The sequence below is a fragment of the Lepus europaeus genome, chromosome 17 (assembly GCF_033115175.1).
Source record: "Lepus europaeus isolate LE1 chromosome 17, mLepTim1.pri, whole genome shotgun sequence".
Classification (NCBI taxonomy): Eukaryota; Metazoa; Chordata; class Mammalia; order Lagomorpha; family Leporidae; genus Lepus; species Lepus europaeus.
In genome coordinates, this window is record NC_084843.1 from 49,683,252 (window position 1) to 49,705,016 (window position 21,765).

Here is a 21,765-nt window from a genome sequence, read left to right on the forward strand (position 1 = left end):
GAGCAGACACTCAATTTGAAACATTAACTCTGTTTTTTCACCAGGCTGAATAATTTAGCAAGCACTTACTAAGTATTTATTGAGCTGAAATAATTTAACAAGCATTTATTGAGCATTTATTGCCTCCCAAGTACTACATGAAGCTTTGGAGCTGTGCTTCTCAAACTGACCAGTAAGGACAAATACTATGATTACAATGTCACATAAATATCAGATTCCTGTTAAGGTTATTTTTAAAAAGATTAATTTATTTGAAGGCAGGGGTGGGAAGAGAAAGAGATCTTCATCCTCTGGTTCACTCCCCAAATGACTGCAACAGCCAGGGCTGAGCCAGGCTGAAGCCAGGAACTCCATGCTTGTCTTCCACATGGGTGACAGGGGCCCAAAGACTTGGGCCATCATCCACTGCTTTCCCAGGTGCATTAGCAGAGAGCTAGGTAAGAAACAGAGCAACCAGGACTTGAACCAGCACTCCGATATGGGATGCTGGTGTTGCAAGTGGTGGCATAACATTGCCACAACGCTGGCCAACTGTTAAAGTTATTAAATACTTACTCCCTAGTTCTCTTCTTGTCTCAGGCAAGTTACAAACAATTTAGAGACCCACACTTTGAGTAGCACTAGTTCTAAAGGACACTAATTTTATAAAAATTTGTACTTTGAGAAATTCACAATATAATGAGTAAACAAAAATAAATAAGCAAATAAATACCTATATGCAGAAATAAAATCATAATATGACATTTATACTCTAGGAAATAACTTAGGATTTTAAAACATTCCTCCCTGATAATGTTGCATAATAAATTCACAGAAGGAATGGCTGAACAGCTAGGGCTGGGCCAGGTGGAAGCCAGGAGCCAGAAGATTCATCCGGGTCTCCCACATGGATTCAGAGGTCCAAGGACTTGGGTCACCATCCAATGCTTTTCCCAGGCCATTAGCAGGGAGCTGCATCAGAAGTGGAGCAGCTGGGAGTTGAACCCATATGAGATGCCAGCATCCCAGGAAGCAGCTTTACCTGCTATGCCACAATGTCAGCCCCAGAATTCCTTTTTAAATTACTGTTTTGTAGTGAATTAAACAAAAGCCACGCACAGACTCTAACGCTCTCTACATGATGAAATATTTTGTTCCCTGTGGCAATTAAAAAACAAATCGGTGGACTTAATGTTTCTTTTAACAGCATGAACAAAATTTCCTTGCATCTCATGTTTTCAGCTGCCAATAGTCCACTCTGTCCATCTCATGGAGAGCAATGATTCAATTCATAAGTATCACCTTGTTCTCTTTCATTAGCCATATTTACCTGATAGATCATCTGGGCTTATTAATATGACTAAAGATGTTTTCTAATAGCAGAGTAGAAAAATCAATGAAGAACAGAAATGTAGAATCATTGCTTCCAAATGGTCTTAACTAGATGTTCGACCCTGGAGTTCAACAATACCTATTGTTTGGGGATTTGGCAGGAACTTTATTTTTTCTCCCCTCATTAGATTCATTACTCTTTCTGCTATAAGAATAATGTTAAAAATGGAAACTTGGCACCAGAGCATACAGAACTTCAGATACATTCCAATGTGTGAGGCTGGACCTAATTAATTGATCCAGTTTTCATGTCTACTGAACAACCGTGTTTGCAACTCAAGGAAACACAATTCTAAGCTTACAGACAGCAATTGAAATAGGTCTCCTAACTGGCTTAGATGGTACAAACATATACAAGTTCTAGTTAGGCTAAGTGTTCATCTACTTTGATAAGGACCATCTACTTCTACTAGCACCGGGCTCCACAGTGGGAACCCATATGAGAATAGCCCCACTCTTAGAAGAAAATCAATTCAGAGCAAGTGGCCAACTGACCTGGGGTGTAGCATGCTATTCCTACAGAGAGTCCTATACTAAACTTTTAAGACCAATCATTTTAATGCTCTCTCTCTTAGATGATCAAAATTGGTCATCTTCTATTGCAGTATTTTTCAAATTGTGTACTGTGACCTATTATTTTTTTTAAAAGATTTGTTTTATCTATTTATTAGAATTATTTTATTTCTTTGAAAGAGTTATAGAGAGAGGTAGAACCAGAAAGAGAGAGGTCCTCCATTCCATTGGTTCACTCCCCAAATGACAGTAACGGCCAGAGCTGCGCCAATCTGAAGCCAGGAGGCAGGAATTTCCTCCAGGTCTCCCACGTGGGCACAGGGGCCCAAGGACTTGGGGCCATCTTCTACTGCTTTCCCAGGCCACAGCAGAGAGCTGGATTGGAAGAGGAGCAGCTGGGACTCGAACCAGCGTCCACATGGGACGCTGGCACTGCAGGCTGGGGCTTTAACCCACTGTGCCACAGCGCTGGCCTGTGACCTATTATTAAGTCTTGAAATTAGATACTAATTACAAGTATGATTTTGATAGTGTTAGAGAAAGTAGAAAACAGCAGCAGAATAAGAGGTAATTACTTCATGGAACTGATTTAAATTGCATATGTGTGTGCACTAGACTGCAATATAGAATGTTTTTCTTATGGCTGTTTATTGTTTTTTTAAAAGTGAAAGAAACCTCTATTAAACATGTTCCTCTGTAGTGTTCATCAGCTAGAATCTTTTTTTAAAGATTTTTAAAATATATTTGCAAGTCAGAGTTATGGGGGGATGGAGAGAAAGAAAGAAAGAGAGAGAGAGAGAGAGAGAGAGAGAGAGAGAGAGAGAGAGAGAGAGAGTCTTCCAAGCACTCCCCAAATGGTGGAAACAGCCAGGGCTGGGCCAGGCTGAGGCCAGGAGCCAGAAGCTTCTGCTGAGTCTCCTGCATAGGGGCAGGGGCCCAAACTCTTGGGCCACTTTCCACTGCTTTCCCAGGTACGTTCCCAGGGAGTTAGATCAGATGTGGAGTAGCTGGGACTCCAACTGGCACCCATATGGGATGCTGGCATCAAGGTAGCTTTACCTGCTACACCGCAACACAGAACCCAAGTCTTACAGTTCTTAATATATGCTTGCCCCAAACAAGAAATGGATAATTTGTCTTTTAATCATCTCTTTCTGAACTGTTCAGAGTTGTTTTTTTTTTTTCTTTCCTATTTGGACTTTTATTCCCTCCAACAACCACAAATAAAAAGTTTTACATCTCACAGTTCATCTGTTCTTTTATTCATTTATTTATTTTAGACTTATTTATCCATTTGAATGGCAGAGTTTGAGACAGAGAAGGAAACACAGAGAAAGATCTTCCATCTTCTGGTTCACTCCCAGATGGTCAAAATGGCTAGGGATTGGCCAGGCTGAAGCCAGAAGCCAGGAGCTTATTCTAGGTCTCCCATGTGGGTGCAGGGGCCCAAACACTTGGGCCATCTTCCACTGCTTTCCCAGGCAGGTTAGCAGGGAGCTGCATTGGAAGTGCAGCAGCCGGGTCTTGAACTGGTGCCCATGTGAGATGCAGGCACTACAGACTGTGGCTTAACCTGCTACACCACAGTGCCTGCCCCATCTCACCTGCTCTTGCACATGATCTCAATTCAGCCTGACAATGTTGTGTGATAGAAATTACCTTCATACAGAGGCTAAGTTATTACATGAATTCTAAGTTCTAAAGCTGTGAGGCCTGGGTTGTTTCTGCTCCACTACACAAGGCCCAGAGACTATTCCTAAGAGTGTGAGAATGACATTTCTTTGAAGAGTGGTAGTGGGAGAAATGCCCATTAGAATTTCTTCTTATGACTAAGAGGGCTGTGGAATGGCTGTGGAATGAAATGTAGTTGTGCTACAAAGGGATTTTCTATTCACCCTGTCGGACCACGCTCACTGTGGGAAAAGTTGCAAAAGAACAACTTCCCATGGTATCTCTCCAAAAGTGGCCCCAGCACCACTGGCATGACCTCCACTTAGAATACCTGACTGAGATAGCACACTCCAGACTCTCAGAGGGCAGGGCCCAGCTATGTGAATGCTTAAACCAGATTGCCCACTTACATTCAATTCTAGTATTATTTTAACTAAGGGTTCAATACTGACCTAAAGATTTCCAAAACTCAACCAGGCTGACCACAACACAATCACCTCTTCTGGGTTCCCACTTTGAGATGAAGTATGGGAGAATGCGCTTTTCACAAGTCCAAGTCTTTTCTCCATCTGGTACTGATGATCAGTTGGTTTTGAGAACTACTGCTTTGGTGATAACCAATCAGAATTATTACAAGGTAGGCTTCATTTCCAACAGCAAGTTAGCCAGGGCCACAAGTCATGGCAAAATAGATGAAAAAGTGCGTCAGAGAAGAAAGGTCAAGGCCCTGATGTTGAAATCGGGTATGGGGGAGGTGGGGAGAACTGCTATATTCCTAAAGCCATACCTGTGAAATTTGTATTCATTAAGTAAAAGCTTTATATGAAGAAGAAGAGGAAGGAGAGCAGGAAGAGGAAGAGGAGGAGGAGGAGAAGAAATTGAGTTGGTACAGAGCAGCACAGACAGGGTCTTTCCTGGGCAAAGCCAAGAAGAGACTAAAATGTGTCCTTGAATCCTTCACAATTCCACTTCCTGTTGACTCTCAAGACCCTCCGTTGGCCCAGTGGAACCCTGTCAGAATGGAATACGTGATGAAACAGTCCCTATAAAAGTGCTACTGACAACTTGAAATCTACCTCCCAGGAGTGCAGACTTTTACACCTCCATTTTAATAAGGTTCACTACTAGCAGACTTAATCCAAAAGATGCTATCTCTAGGTGGAATTTCGGACACTAAAGAACACAAGTGGGTGTGAGTAGGAGGAAGTGGGAGTGTGGTGGGCCCAGGAGGAAGAGGAACTTTTCTGATATCCAGAACATGTAAGACAGAAAAGTGACTCCTCCGTGTAGGCTAAGCCCATACCCAGACACTGACTAAGTCCCTGATATGCCTCTGTCTCTGGATAAGGGACCCTGGTCCTACTGCTGTGGGGTCATGCCCCAGACAACCAAGGAACATGGTTCAGATTACTGAGGGGACGAGGGGGAATTTCAAGTTAGCCAATGCTTGGTTTTAAATGACCCCAATCTGTGCAGTGTTCCACCTTGCATGCTTTCAATATGCTCCTTAGATTTTTATATTAGCCAGATGGCATCCCAATTATCACTTACAGCCTTTTAAAATAAATCACTATCACTTCTCTGAAAGTAACAACATGATCTTATGCAATCCAAACTTCTTGGGGAGTGTCCAAAAACAAGATACCACATTCTCTCCAGCATTTAACCATAAAACCTTTACCAAAAAAACAAGAAGCCATGTGTCATCTGGAACTAAGTGTCTCCATTTTAAGCTGCTATGCCTGTAACTGTCTCTGGGTACTTAGCAAAACAGAGCTCCTGACAATCAGGCCAAGTGAGCCCTTGATGTTTGTAAGTAGAGCAAAAGGAGAAGAGCAGTACCTATGCACCTGAACCAGGACGTCAAGGCCTCACGCGTGGCCTGGAGATTTGGGCACACATCTCTCCGCTTCTCTCAGGCTTTTAAAAAAGCAAAGTTGCAGCACAGGTTACCAAGCAATTAATGGCTACAGGTCCAAATGAGTATTTTATATCACATCTCCATTGGAATCAACCCTAGTGTTTGATTTTAAGCAGCTCCTCTTAGGTGAGCTCAATGCTAGACACCAAGACAGCAGCAACCCAAACAGAGAAACAAAAGAAATGGGAAACAAGAGGGTCTGAGAGCACTGGAGAGACCTGCTCTTCTGTCACCAAGGCATTGAGACAGTAGTAGGACTGGGAGATCTAGTGATATACCCATTTCTTTATTTATTCGCTATTTTAGAGAACTTCAGCAAACAGCTCCCAAGTTAGTTGTGCTTTCTCTATCAACCTTGCAACATTTTCTTTTAAATGTAGTTGATTACACAACTGTACACAAGCCTTTTTCCTGAACAGTTGTTTAGAGGGACTTCTGCCAAAGGTCCCGGAAGTAAACATAAACACAGTGAATTCGCCTAGAGGAAGATGACATATATGTACTTCATACATATATATATATATATATAAAATACAAACTCTACATTAAATATAGTATTAGCAAATATACTACCTTTTACTTCTTAAGTTATATAGTATAATATTAGGAAAACATTGAAGAAGGGACAAGAATGAAAACTATGAACCACAACTCTCTAACAGAACAAATACGGTGCCTGCTGGCCTTGAGAACAGTACACGCCTTCATTTGATCTTTTAATGGTACCAGTTGCCCTAATCTACAGCTTTAACCATAGGACCAGACGACTCATTCCTCCTATAGCCAGATCTCTGCACCTAGACGCCAAGAATGACAAAGGGCATGCGAGAAAAGTTTACTCTACTGTGTCTTAATCTGTAGAAGAGAGAGAGAGAGAGCAAGGATAAGTTTAGCCTGTTTCATCCGCATGCTGGAATTAAACTCAAGTCATTTCACATCCATCTCCTATTTGCGGTTAATGTATACAGCGTGCACTCCACGAGCCCTGACACCAATGTTGGCAAAAAAGCAACAAAGCTTCCTTTCTGACATGCCAAATAGATCTTTCTCAATGTCTGAGCTCCAAGAACACCTAGCTTGGTGCACTGAGCTCCCACAAGCAATCAGCTGGTTTTCATCTCCCTCCTGCAGCTGCTAAAACGCTGCTTTCAACCTGCAAAGATTGCTGGGCCCCATCAGTCAGCACGTCTCGCGCGGTGTTCACAGCTCGATTACGGGAGACAATGCATCTAATAGGAAGAGCTGCTGGAGACGGTGGAGGATACCTTCACGCTAGTTGCTTCCGCAGAAAAGGCATGCAAGTCTAATTTTAATGGCAAGAATCACTTACTCTGTTACAGCGGTGCTGCTGAAGGAATTATCCTGAAGGCTGAAACAGAAACAAGAAAACATCAGCCAAGTCTGGCCGGGGAGCCGTCTCCCTGATTGCTCTCCGGGAGTTAGAGCACACACACAAACATGGCATTGCAAGGCAAGTCTCAGGGCTCGCCCGGCACGCTCTACCTTGGGCTGCTGTCTGCACATGCTCGTAACGACACCCCCAGCAGGGGCCCAGCTGCACGGGCGAACCACAAAGCCCGGCAGCCCGCGAGGGTGCGGGGACCGAGCTGGGCGGGGCGCGGCGGCGGGGCGACCGAGACCCCGGCTGGCAGCGAGGAGCACCTGGAGAGTTCCCGCGCGCCCCCAGCCTAGCCAGCCTTCGCTGCACGGCTCTCTGGGCCAGCCACCCCGGGGCCGGTCGGCAACCTCCTCCTGTTTCTGTCTGGGTGCTGAAATACCCCCGGGAGACCTGCTTTCCTCCAGACGTCTCCTACCAGTCTGACTGAGCTACCCCCACTCCACTCCCAATCCCCAGGGCTGGAGGCTCGCCGAGATGCATCCATCCTTCAGAAAAAGCCGAGGGGGAGGGGGACTTCGATGCCGGGGTTTGGTTGGTTTTTATTGTGTGTGTGTTCTTTTCATGGCTTAGGAGAAGAGCCTCTAAGGAGGACTGGGGCATCACTCCCGATCTGTCTGCCCCGTTATCTCAGACCCACAGAGGACGCGCCCAGCCCGGGAGGACAGAGCTGTGAATGAGCCCACACAGGGCAAGTGGAGCATTTATTTATTACAGGCATTAGCTGGTGACTAGGGCACTTGCAAGGGGGTGGGGCTTGCTCCGCCCCAGCCGCCCCGCCTGAGCTGGCTCCTCTGCACCCTCACAAAGGGTGGAGAGACAGAATCCACAAACCCCACCCCCTGGAAGGGAGGTAGCCCTGCTGGAGGAGGGGAAAGCTGCCAGCCCCTAGTGGCTTCATGCCCCTGGGGATGTGAGTCCTGCCCTCTTTCCGTGGCTCGTTTCCCTGGTCACGTTGACCTTGATATGGAATGAACAGTCATCTGTGAAAGATGCTTATTTGAATTTTGAAGGAAGGTTCCCCCCCTCCTTTTTAATGTCTCCACTCCCAGAAGCAACTGAGATGGTGGCTTTTAGTGCAAAGTACACAAGGTGATGAGTTAATTCAAGACCAAAACCTCCAAAAATGTATTTTTAAATTTTTAAATGTTTTGTAAATTTCTAACTTTCAAACTTAGAAATGCGGGAGGGGGTGGGGGATAGGGAAGCACGATCTTTCAGTGTCTCATACTGTTTAGTAAGTCCGCCCAAAGGCTAGAAGATTATCCTTGTGCTTGACTTAGCTACCACAGTGGATTAGATCTTACCCATGTCAAGTTACATGGTAACTTGCACGTTTACACACTCTGTTCAGGGGAAAAAGAAAACTCAGCATTCCCAGTTATACTATATTGTGGAATGCTAACCAGTTTTGCATCTAACCAAACTAACATACCATCTAAATGCCTGTAAATACCCGGATCCTCGAAATGCTCTTGGAACCAGACTCACCAGCTTACAGCTCCCCTCATTATAAATGAGAGGGAATGGACGCGCCTGTATTGATTGTCATACCTTTAATTTTTTATATTTATATTTGAGAAATCCAAATTGAGTTTCAAAGTAAAACATTCCATTCAGTTTCTTTGCGATTTTACTTTCTCCAAATATTATTTAAATCAACTGAATAAAAGCTTAATTAGGTCTTTATTAGCTCTTTGTTACTACAATGAAATACCTGAGAATACTAACTAAAGAAGGAGAAACATGTTTTTAGCTCATACTTTGGGAGGTTCAAATCCAAGTTCAAGCAAATCTGATGAGGGTGGCAATGGTAGAGTGGGGAGTGGAAGGTGGCAGGGCCACACCGTGAGCTGGGAAGCAGAGACAAGCTGGGTCCCAATCAGGTTTTATAACCGACCCTCCCTGTATCCCTGTAGGAGTACCCGCTGAGGGCACATCCACTAAACACAGCAACTGTGGTAAGTTTCTACCCTCTTCTTACCATCAACTTAAGATCTCAGGGTTTAAACATATGCCTGCCTTCAGGATCCAAATCTTGTTCAAACCATAACGTGATCTTAGACTTAATTCTATGGGCTAACAGAAGTTTAGAAATACTAAGCCCTTGAACATATGGATATGCAGTACTTATATGTTTCTAATCATACACTGGGTAGGTTTGAGGGTTTGAGACATGGACCTATGCACTGTGTTCATTGTTTAGCCACCACAGATTGAGGTCTGTTTTTCTGTTTATTGAGACTGCTAAAACTCAGTCCATATTCAACCCTTCTTGGTTCCACAGATCTGAATGAAGGTTGTCGGTTTGCACAGACCCATTTTACTCGCTGGCTCTGGTAATGAATCCCGGTATTCCAGTCAAGGAGCACACTTGTCTCAAGTGAATGTTCCCACTGGTCCATTTGCAAAAGGGAAGTGCAATGCTTTCAATTTTCAGACAGCATTTAGACAAATACATGAAATCATATGGGCCCTTTGAAAAGAAAATGAAATAACAGATGTGTTCAATAAATGCAACTACTCAAGAATGTCTACAGAAAAGAAATAAGAATTCTCAGCAACTCCATAGCAAGGGCCAAAGCTGTTTTAGGTGGTATATATCTGATGAAAACAATCAGTTGGTATAGCTGATTATAGTTACCAACCAAAAATATGCCAGAAAAACTCCCTTATTTGGTAAGGTATAAAAAAGTCAACGATTTTAAGTTATACATCCTAAAACATTTGTTTTTATCTTAAATTTAGGTTTATAAATTGTATTTATTAGTGGTTTTTCAAGTATCTTTTTTTAGTTTTGTCCTCTTCAACTTAGAATAGACAATACTGATAAATATCACACAGCAACTCAAGTACAGTTCAAAAAGATAAGCAGAAAAATTAACATTGGTGTCCACAAAGAAGTAAATCTAGACCGGTATTTCCCAAAAGGGCAGTGGAATTCTAGTCTCTCAAATCGTCTAGAAAAAAAGTTATAAAAAATACATCATGGAAAATACATTTTTGAAAGGTTACAAATTTTAAATTCATAATGCACATTAGATAGTAAAGTATTCCTGTCTTTAACCAAAGTTTCTCAGTCTGAAGAACAATTTTTTTGCCCTTAAATATATTATCAATTAGCACCCTATGTAACTGAATTTTGAGAGAAGAGTTCCTGAGTACCTTAGGAAAAGATATTCAACAGAGATCAACTGACATAGTTCTTTACTGAACAAGTGAATGAGTAAACAAATGATGCCTAATCATTGCCATTGTCCTATAGTTACTAATAAGACAGTCTCCGCCAGCAGTATATACACAAAATATATCATATATATATATTATATGCAAAACTATTTTAAACTCTAAGTAGAATAAGGGACAAATGAAGATGCTAGATTTGAATATGGTTAATTTATATGCATGTTAAAAGCTTCAATGTTTAGCTTTTTCTCTCAGTGCTCTTAAAACCAATATCTGACTTTCAAACTGAATACTAATAGTTTCTTTACAATAATAACAATTTTTTTTGTATTCTAATGTGTTGGTTTGCCTGTATGTAAAGTTTAAAACAAGAGAATAGTCAAAAATAAATTGCCAGAATTGCCAGAATTTAAACCCATCGCTTGCTGGTAGTATAAACTTGGATAGACTCTACATTTCCATTTTCTCATCTGCAAAATGGACATCATGATGATGTACCTCATGTTCATCTTACAAAGATCAATGCATGCCTGCCAAATAAACAAACACTAGTTTTATCATTATGTTCATTATTAGTAACACTGTATAATAAATAAGAGTATGTAAACATGAAGTCAGAAGATGAAAAAATAAAAGAAAGTGCTCCGCTTTGTAGTAAGCTTCCTCCTCTTCTATCGGCACAGTGCTTACATCACTTTCTGTTTGCTACAGAAGAGTAAAATTCAGAAGTTTACTGAATGCGAATGGGCTGCTCTGGCTGAAATGAGCTCCTTCCAGGATGGCTCTGTGCTCACTTCACAACTCCTCAACTTAAAACACATGAACATCCCTGGAGAAACAGACAATTCTGAGAAATCACTTTCTGCCAGAAGCTGGGGCAAGGAGCCAGAATCCTTACAATGCCAGGAAGTCAACGCCGACCTGCTCTATTGGCCTGGACACAGTGACTTGTCGCTTCCTGCCAGTACCCTTGGGAATGACCAGTCTTGCCTCTGGAAGAGAGGACTCTTGTCTGAAAAGATAATTTTCCTTAAAAAAGAAAATTCTCCCTGAACCCCTGCCCTCTAATCCCTTCCTTTGCTAGCCACAGTATCTCACTCAACAGCAGGGGCCGCATGAGCTGAGTGGCCAATACCTGAGCTCTTGAAGAGTCCAAAGTGCCCTAGATGGGTGGCAGTGAGAGTTCACCCAGTCGGTGAGATGCCTGCACCCCATATCTCAGTGTCCACCACGTCTGACTGCCTGGGTTCAAGTCCCAATTCTGGATTCCTGCTATTGCAGATCCCGGGAGGCAGGAGGGATGACTGAAGTAACTGGATTCCTGCCAGCCATGTGGGAGATGTGGGAGACATGCTCTGTGTTCCTGGCTGCCGCCTGCAGCCTGGCCCAGCTCCAACCACTGCAGGCATTTGGGGAGGTGAACCAGCAGATGGGAGCTTACATCTGCCTGTCTGTCTCTCAAAGAAGTAATTATTTTAATGGAGATTCTAAGTTTATATTAAAAAAGGTGGTAGTAAGACTTGATACCAAAAATAATACTGGGGACAGATTGTTTAGAGTATTGGCATCCAGTGGTGTACATCGAGTCTACCTTTGTCTGACATTCTCTGATTAACGATAAAAAGGAGATACAATGTAGATTGAATATTAAGTGACATTTTGATTGTCGAAGATTCAGGATCTCACGAGGTCAACAAAAGTGATGGTGGAGAACAGCTTGAACCACTTTCAAAACCAGTGACCAGCGAGGTTTTGGTAGTATCAACCAAAGAACAAAAACCAGAAAGGATAGTGACATGTCAATTTCAAAGGGAATGAGTCAAGTATCAAAGGATTTAAAGTGGTCCTTAAAAAAAAAGCATGAAGCCCTTAATTAATTTGGTAAATGCTACCTTTTTATAATTATGCTGTGTCAAACATCAGGTGAAGTTGGTAATTTTGAGCTATTAATTTTTTTCAGAAACGTTATATATCAGTAAAATTCCTCTAATGGGCAAGACTTAATCTTTGCTGTTTCTGAGAATAATTTCACTATATTATATACAGAATATAAAACAAAAATGTTTAATGCTTTCTTTACCATTTACTATTGCCTATCAGGTCCTATATGCTCTGGCTCTGGAGGCAACTGAACACCTCCAATCACACCAGCTTCCTCACAGTTATTACAATAGCTAAACCTGATCCTGCCCTAGGGCCATTTTATTCTCTGTCTCTCTCTCTCTCTCTCTCTCTCTCTCTCTATATATATATATATATATATATATATATATATATATGTTAGCAAGGAGCTGGGTTAGAAGTGGAGCATCCAGGACTCGAACCAATGCCCATGTAGGATGCCAGCACTGCAGGCAGCAGCTTTACCTGCTACACCTCAGCACTGGCCCCCCATATATTTTTATTATCATCTACACGAAAGACAGTGAAAGAGAGAGAAGAGAGAAAAGGGCGGGAAGAACATGCTTCCACCCACCACAGGTTCACCCCCCAAATCCCCTCAATAGCTACAGCCAGAAGCCTGACTCCCCCAAGGTATCGCATGTAGGTGGCAGGGCCCCAAGCACATGAGCCATCAACTGCTGTCTCTCAGGGTGCATTAGCAGGAAGCTGAATTGGAAGCAGAGTAGCCAAGACTTGAACTGACACTCAGAATACAAGACATGAGCATCCCAAGGGGCAGCTTAACCCACAGTGCCACAATCCCACCCTGCCTGAGACCTGTGCTATTGCCACTGCCCATGCTAATACCACCACTTCCAATGTGCTCAAATGCGCTTCCTCAGGGAGACCTTATCTGAGCACTCTCCTGAAATAAGCATCTCCCATGACTTCCTTGTGTTTTATTTCCTTCATAGGATCTACCACTCTTACATTTAATGTATATTTGTCTAGTTGTTTTATAATCTTCCCCAGCCGGCACACACACACACACACACACTATAATGTAAACTTTTTGAGGACAAAGACTTTGGGTCTTATTCTATTCCTAGGACCAGAAATAGCATCTACCATAACCGCTACTTGATAAATGTTCGTGGAATGAAATTCACAAGTGAATATTTGGTTTAACTTTTTCAAGATAAAACTCCATTCACACCCTGTGTTTTTCAGTTTACTATGAAACGCTATCTCCTGTTGTAATTGATTCATTTGAAGCAAGGCTTTTCCAAGACAAGTCATTTTCAGGCAATGAGACCTTCGTGTACTAGACATTCCTTTTTTTGGTTTAGGGCTGACACACAGATTTTATGCTGCTTTGTCACCTCAACCAGTGAGACTGCTGCCCAGAACTTTGTTTCTGAAGTGTGTTCCCAATCCAGCCAGAGGGATCCTGGGATTGATTGTCCAGCAATGTTTGCCACAGGAGCACTACATCGGCATAGTAACAGAATTATCAGCCAAGAGCATCCTATTATGATATAAATTTTCTTGGGGAGGTCGCATTTTATCATTAACATCCTAGTTTGAATTAATTTTCCAGTGACCAAATACATCCTTGCTACTGATGTGGTTCTCAGAAGTTACCTGGTCTTTTTCTAATACCTAAACTTCCAGAACAGTTTCCAACGGCTGCTTGAAACCTTTAAGCGCCAGAAATTGACACCTCACAAAAGCATCCTCCAACCCTTGGGGGAAAAAATATTCCAGCGGTGGCCTCCCCTGCTTCCTGTTACATCCACCGATGACTGAATGCCACTCAGGATGAATCCACTCCATCTTCTCATCTCCTGGCCAAAGCCTTGCAGTTCCTTCAGTGGGTTCTCATATGACATGAATTAGAATCCCACAGCATCTTGTGTAGCGCTGACACAGTGTGATGCCAGCTTAGAGCGGAGTCCCTGTGGTGCATTTATCGCTCCACACGTGGTCTGCTCAGGGAAGAGTGAAACGTGATTCGCATCTCCTTCTCAACACTCCACTCCTGCACGCGACACACTGTGAGTGGCTTTGGTAGTTCCCTCATCCTTCAGACTCCGATTAACCGTGTAAACCGATACTCCAAAGTCACATCCATGCTGTTCAGAGGAGAATAACTGATTGGATGAACCCAAGTTCCAACTTTATATCTCTTCCTATAAAATTTTACATTGTTTAAGAGACCATTTCATACCATTCAATCCATTTGTTCAGAACTTTTAGAATATAAACTCTTATAAAAATTAGATTGACTATCCCTTACAATTGCACATGATCTGTACTCTGGATACAGTCCTTTCAGAAAGTTGTAATAAATGCACTTATATTCAGCACATAGTGTTTTCCTGCTTCTATATGTCAGGAAATCTATTAAATAATTATTTATTTTTCACATTAAAATTTAAAATATTTGAAATTCCTTTACTGCAAGGGTGGGAAGTGGAAAGAGAAGACATGAGATCCAGTGCTTGGGGTGCTACTAAGGAGAGAGATAGCAAAGAGAGGGCCCCAGGGTTACCAAGTGGCAGCATGAAGGCACAAAGGGATACCATGGGAGAGTGGCCCTTCTATCCTCTTCAGCATCCTATTTCTCTCAGCAAAGTGACAGAGCTGAAGCTCAACACGGATGTAATTTGGTGAGTCATCTAATGGAAGAAGGACAGCCTTACACCTCCTTGGGTACACATAAACTAGGACACATCCAAGATTATCTGGGCCCTGCTCAGCAATGCTGCCCCTGGTCTATGAAGGAGAAAGAGTATTGTCTCTCTCAAATTCCTCTTAGACCTTCAAAGAGAAGATTTCATGTTTTCATTTCCTATGGTTCATCTTTACTACTCCTCTTTCTTTACAGATGGTATTTGAGCTTTGAACCAGGTAAATCTGCCCACATTTCCACTGGTCATCTCCTTAGATAAAGACCTTTGTATGTTTACAGCAAGATAGTCCATATCTCTTTAATATTCCCAACCCATGGACATGATTCCTGCTAACTATTGTTTAAAAAGACATATTCATTTATTTATCTGAAAGGCAGAGTATCAGAGAGAGGTTGTGGTGGGCGTGGTGGTGGTGGGACTATCCCCCATCCTCTGATTTACTCCCCAAGTGGCTCCAACAGCCTGGAACTCCAACCTGGTCCCCCACATGGGTGGCAGGAGCCTAAGCACCTAGTCCATCTTCCACTGCCTTCCCAGACACATTATCAGGGAGATGGATTGGAAGAAGAGCAGCCAGGATTCAAACAGGCTCTCTGATATGAGATGCTGGCATCCCAAGAGGCAGCTTAACCCACTGCACCACAACGCTGGCCTCCGATTGTTGTAATCACTTGAAACAACCACTTTATTTTGCCCAGGACTTTGAGAGTTAGAAATTCCTGGAAAGTTCAGGGGGTAGTTCATCTCTGATCCATGTGGTGTCAGCTGGGGCAGGTGGAAGCAAGGACCGCCTTCTGCATTGGCATCTTCACTCAAACAGCAATAACACAGTGTTCCTTGGCCCCTCTCTCCCTATTGCTCCTCCTGCAGGGCCTCTCTCCATGGCAACTCACAGCACAGTGGTTTTAGAGCACTCTGTCTACTTCCACAGCAGCTGACTTCCCAGCACCAAAGCAGAGGCTTCCACTCTATGTAAAGGCTGCACCTGGAACTACAAGTGCCTGGGTTCAAACTCTGGCTTCATTTCTGATGCCAGCTTCCTGCCAACATGCACCCTGATAGGGAACAGGCTCAAAATTTGACCTCTGTCACCCATGTGGGAGACCTTAATTGATTTTACTTGATTTCCCAGCTCCTGGCTTCTGCCTGACTCAGGGCTGTTACAGATTTTTGGGGAGTGAACCAAAAGATAGAAACTTTCTCTCTGAGTGTATTTTCTCTTTCAATTTTTCAAATAAATGAAAACATTTTTCAAAATACAGAACTTCATAGCATCACTCTGGCCATTCTCTTTACGATACTCTAATTTATTATGGAGTAGATACAAGTCAGCCTGGACTTGAATACAGAGTAACAGAACCTTCCTTTTAATAGAAGTGTCAAGGAATTTATGACCATCTTTCATTTACTACAGACAGTTACAGTGATGTGTCTAGGAATAATTATTATTGGTTTCCTTATCCTTTGGGTCATTGCAGTAGATAGTGGTACTTCTCATTTCAGTAGACTACTGGCCTGCTTTCGGTGCACCAACATATACCTGTATGTATGTATTCATATACATATGAATGGATGGATGGAAGTCTCTACTGTTGAGGAACAGTGGTTTTTCCTTCTATTTGTTGAATTATTTACTTAGTGGAGGGTTAAGCTTATGATTATAAAATAAACTGAAAGTACTTCATTGTAAACATTAAAAGAAAAAAGAAAGGAAGGAGGAGGGAGGGAGGGTATGGTGGGGAGTATCACTGTGACCCTAAATCTCTATATATGAAAAACATGAACTTCGTTCACCTTATATAAGTTTTTAAAAAAAAAGTTAAAAAAGAGTAAAGGCAAAAATTCTGCTATTCTCAGGGAACAAAATACATCTGACTACTTAATTTAGATAATTCAAGCAATAGTTCTTAAGAGAGCTGTTTCAACATCCTGGCGTGCCATGATCAGTTGCAAGATGTATTGCGACTTGCAAGTCTTTTACCAAATATTGACACTTGTGAATAATTCAATTTCTAAATAATAAATTAGAGTGGATCCAAAGTTTTCTCTACAATAGCATCACTCTCTCACACATGCATTCCTAACTATATTCATCAGTGGAGATTAAGGGGTGAAGTCGTTGTAGCTCTTCACCCCACCCCCTGGGAACTGTTCATAACCCTGGCACACTGGTGGGAAAGTTCCACACCCCAGCCATCATCCATTCTGTATGGCTTGGAGAAGGAAAAAAAGAAAGAAGATTAATAGTACCTAGCTTTAAGCATGTTGCTAGTCAAGTCGGTATTAGCAGGATGGATTAAAGACAGATAAAATCCAAATACGAAGCAATTTTGAAGTTTGTTTTGCTCTGTAGCAAGAGAACCATGTTATAGTCTCATACTCCCTTCTATCTTCAGTGTTTCTCCTTCACCCAACCTCTTCTCTTATGGGCTCACAAATGTGGGTAGCAAAACTCAGTAAAATGCATCAGCTGCCAATCACACTACAAAAATAACTCAAAGGTCATATTTTCCTGAGGTTGGGTCAGAAATACAGTTTATTAATACTGAAAACAGCAGATATATTTAGACTTCCAAAAGCATAACATCTCATTCCACAATTATTTCTAATAGCTAACTGCATATTAATAGAAAACCAAAATTCGCCATTATCACCTCCTTGAGACAACGACCTAGTTTCTCCCAAGGACCTTGTGAGAAGTTCACGATTTGTGGGTGGCTGACACACATCCAGAGAGAGTGGCATTCCCTTGAGCCCAGGAGCAGTCCGGGCTGCTGCTTTGCTATATTTGGTAATAGCCCCTCAGTGCAAGATTCAACTCAGATCACTGCTGGGACTATTGTCACTTAAGCTTGATCCTGCACAGGCACCAACTAACATCTTAATGGTCCTCAAGATATCACTAAAAATTCATGTATGACATTGTGACTTTCAACCAAAAGGTAAAAATCTAGTCCTAAAATCATTAGGACATGAATTACTGACATAGAACTGATTATAAATGGTCAAGCTAGTGAGCAAAAAATAGAAGAACTACAACCAACTTCTAAGGAAACACAAATTTAAAAATGTATACCATCAGTTAAAGATATTTTTTATTTAATCAGTAAAATACTGAATTCTTAAAAGTCTAGAATGCAGCATAATCTTAGCAGAAAGTGTACAACACAAAGGGTTCTAGGGCCTGGATGCTGTCTCCATCACTATAAATGTTCCACCATTAACACACTCAACCTTGAGTGCGAGTGGCTAAACGTTTCTGGACCTCAGTGCACTAAAATATGAAACCACTAGACCTGATTTTTTAAATTAATTATCTTTTGTCTATTTTGAGGGGCAGAGAGAGAGAGAGAGAGAGAGAGAGAGAGAACCCACACCCATCTGCTAGTTCACTTCCTAAATGCCTGCAACAGCCAAGACTGAGCTGGGTCAAAGCCAGGAACCAAGAACTCAGCTCTGGTCTCCCATGTGGGTGGCAGGACCCCAATCATTTGAGCCATCACCTGCTACTTCCCAGGGTTCACATTAGCAGGAGGCAGGAATTAGCAGAGGGGTCAGAAGGAAGAAACTAAGGATGAAATGAGGCAGCAAAGTATGAGTGGACATTGAGAGGCAATGAAGGTATCTGAGTTTACAGTCAGACCATGGGATTCTCCAAATGGCCCACCTTGAAGCTGTTCACATCCCAAGTACCCCTTTGTCTGTTACCCACCTTCTTCCTACCATCACAAGAAATAACACAGTAGGAAAAGAATCACTTTACTTTTCAGGCTCTGGAATGTCCACCCCACTGCTGATAATATGTGCTCATACGGGTGGAGTTGCAGACCCAGGTCTGCCTTGTACCATTCATGAGTGGGCAGGGAGGCTTTGCTGTGATAAATATTGTCAAGAATTGGCTGGGAGGTTATGTTCACACTCCTTAAATTGAGGGAGACTGGGTCATAGACCATGAAGTCGATACCAGGGCTACATTTTCCAAACTACTTACCACATTGTCTTGAGCTCTCATCACTCACTCAACAGCTTCTCTCCTTGGCCTCTAGCTCAAGTAGGATTTAACTCAAGAATTTTTAGTTTTCTCCCAATTTCTCCAATCTACACACACACACACACAAAAAAAAAAAAAAAACCGCTAGTCTGATAAACCCACATATACCTATTACTTGGCTTCAACAATGTTCATCACCTAGCCATTCTTCTATTGACAAATACTAGCCCCCCTACAATATCATCAAAATAATCTATTCATAAGAAAAGCTGAGTTCATTTTAGCTGATAAGACAGGATACTCCTGTCAGAGTTGTAAAACCCTCTTGAAGTAAGGATGGCAAACTTGGGATATTTACAAGGTTTTGGAGACTAGTTTAAGGCGAGTCTCTCAACAGAATGAGACATACTTAGGATTAAGGAAATATCATGATATAATGACTTATGGCATGTAGACACAACCAGATGAGGGTTTTGAGAAGTGTTCAGAGCCTTGACATGAACAGTGGCTTCAGGCTGTCTATTACAGAGGTGAACACTTTGATGTTCATTCAAATGAGTTTTATGGGAAGCTCCTGAAACTATAAATTTATATGAAACATCTGTCTTGGGAAAGAATACTTTGGAATAGTGAAAGCAGATTGGTGAAGGCAGTGTAATGAAGTCAGGTTACTGAGGTAACCAAAGAGTGAAGTTATATGAACGTACGTTAAGGTTTGTAGATGAATATGGTTTGGGCTCTCATTTTCATCTAGTGTCCACTCCCTTTTATGGTTGTTACTATTTTCTAAAGTATTTGAAATTACTGCTTGTTTTGTAAAGCTACCAACACTATCCAGCTCATGCATATACTCTGTAATAGGGAAAATATCTGATAACCTGGATCCTCATATACATGCTTTTTAAAATTTTTGTTCAGTTGTTCTATTCTTAGTTTTATCAGGAAAGCCAAGCAAATAACTCTCATACTAGAAATTCACTGTCACCTCAGAAATAAAAAGCAAATGCTGAAGACAATTCAGAATCTCATGGAGGTCTAGACGGAAAAATCATCACCTTATTCGGGAACCAGCCCGTCTAAGCCACACCAGGAGCAGAGAGAACCAGCAAGTACAAACTCAGTGTGGGCTTTGTGGGGTGCATGCCAGGTAAGGTCAGCTCTTCTTCAGTAAATCAAACCATTCTTCCAAGGAAAAAACTGCCTTAGAGACAACGCATCACAGCTTTTCACAATCACTCCTTTGGGAAAAGGAGTGACATCCACTTCTGGGAAAACACACAATATAAGTGTACTCAGGACACAAAGAGTAATGAAGAGAAAAAGTCATCTCTGGGTTTTTGAGAAAAGCTTGCCTTGGTGGAAAAAAGTTTCGGAGTCATACCTGAGTGGGAATCTTGAAAAAAATTACTTAGCATCTAATCTCTCCAAGTCACTTAATTTTCAAAAATCTAACTTACACAGTCTTGCAAACTTCTAACGACAGACAGATCCTGGCATCCAAAAGGCATTGTTATTTCCACTGCCGACCATGTCTTTGAGGAAGGTGTGATCCAGGGTAAGGAGGGATTGGGGTCTGATCGTCCAGGGCCCACAATGCCTTCTTTGTGTAGTGTACATTGGTGAATATTTTTGTATGGAGGCCTGGAATGAGTGGAGCCACACTTCAAGAATAGGAGTTTGACAGCCAGTGTTGCTCTTAGATTTGCAAAAATGATTCTTTACTGGACTTTGGCTTTAAAGACTGATCAGTGAACATATGCTGATGCTGTCTTTTGGGACCCTGTCTCAGCACTGACAGGCTGAGTGTGACCCATGGTCCTGTGTCTAACAATGCCTCAGTCTCTGCTCATCACTTGTCTTATACTCTTGAAAACAGAGGTGACTATCTCCAGCTGCCCTTGCCAGGTGAGTGGTTTTCCACAGGTGTTGCTCTGGAGTGCTGGGGGGATTTGAACGACAGCCAGCCCGAGAAGAGACACAGTACTTAATTTGTCAGTCCTTCCTCTCAGGGCTCCTGGATGCAGTACACCCGTGCATGATGCAGGGTTTCCCAGGAGCGCTGAGTGCCTCCCCAACCTTTTCTTTCTTACTCGCACTTCTAGAGGCACTCACAGGTGAGTGGGGTATTGACAGCTGAGGGATATTTTACAATGCGAAACAAAGCATGCAACTATACAATATGTATTGGGTTGAACCATATAAAACTGTCCTTTTTTGTATGTAAATCTATATGGTGCAAAGCCACACCTACAAGAACTCCTCTATGTCTAAAGCCGTAACACGAGTAAAGCAGAGCAGCAATTCTATGTGAATCTAAATTGCTTTAAGAGATGTGTAAACTGAGGACTATGTGCTATAGATTCCATATAATGAAATCAAAGTAGTTTTATCAGAGTTTCTGTGATCATATTTCATCATACACTATCCTAGCACAATACCTAAACATGATATAGAAATTCATAACTGATACAAAATATGAATTGCATAATCATTTCTAATTTGAAGTATTACTTTTAAATTTTTTTAGTAACTCTAGTTGCTACTCTTAAGAGAATCAAATTTCTGTGAAGTGAAATTAGTAAAAAAATCTAAAACGCTATTTTAATTCACAAAAGGTGGTACTGCTGAGGACAGACCGTACATTCTATGAAAATCTTAATTTTATCAGCATAATTATTCAGTTTGCTAAATAAAAACAAGAAACATATTTTGTGGAACAAATATAAATTCATAAATTACATAGGTCCTTTTAAGATACTTAAACAGACACCATTATTCCAAGGAACAATGATATACTTGCATGTGTAAAAATAAATTCAGTCAATTTTGACACTTTGCCAGATTTAATTCTAAGAAAACTATAGCTTAAAAGATGTTATTTGTTATTATTAAGATATGTTTGCCACAAGAGGAGGATGGAACAAATTTTATTTAACAGTTTAACTTGATGATAACTTTTAAATACCTATGCTCTTGCCCCAGGCCTGAGAAAGAGATGTTTTATGGCAGGCCTGTTTCCAGAAATATCTTTGCTCATTAATCACAATTAGTCATTTGCACCTATGATGTGAAAAGTAAATTGGAGAGAATAAATATCTAAAAGTGCTTGGGCCATATAAAAGGCTTCTATTCAGAG

The 21,765-nt window shown here is 41.7% G+C and overlaps 1 protein-coding gene across 5 annotated transcripts in view; it reads right to left on the reverse strand.

The window, feature by feature from the left end:
* The window catches only part of FAM13C (family with sequence similarity 13 member C), a 121,440-nt gene extending 114,383 nt beyond the window's left edge, over positions 1 to 7,057 (reverse strand). For 4 of the 5 annotated variants that reach the window (XM_062214243.1, XM_062214242.1, XM_062214241.1 and 1 more), the window contains exon 1: positions 6,807 to 6,928. In XM_062214243.1, coding sequence (XP_062070227.1) covers positions 6,807 to 6,868 — 62 coding nt within the window. In that variant the 5' untranslated portion in view covers positions 6,869 to 6,928. Of the gene's footprint in view, positions 1 to 6,806; positions 6,929 to 6,979 lie in introns of those variants that run through there. The other variant, XM_062214244.1, reaches the window with a different exon arrangement.
* Positions 7,058 to 21,765: the final 14,708 nt, after the last annotated feature.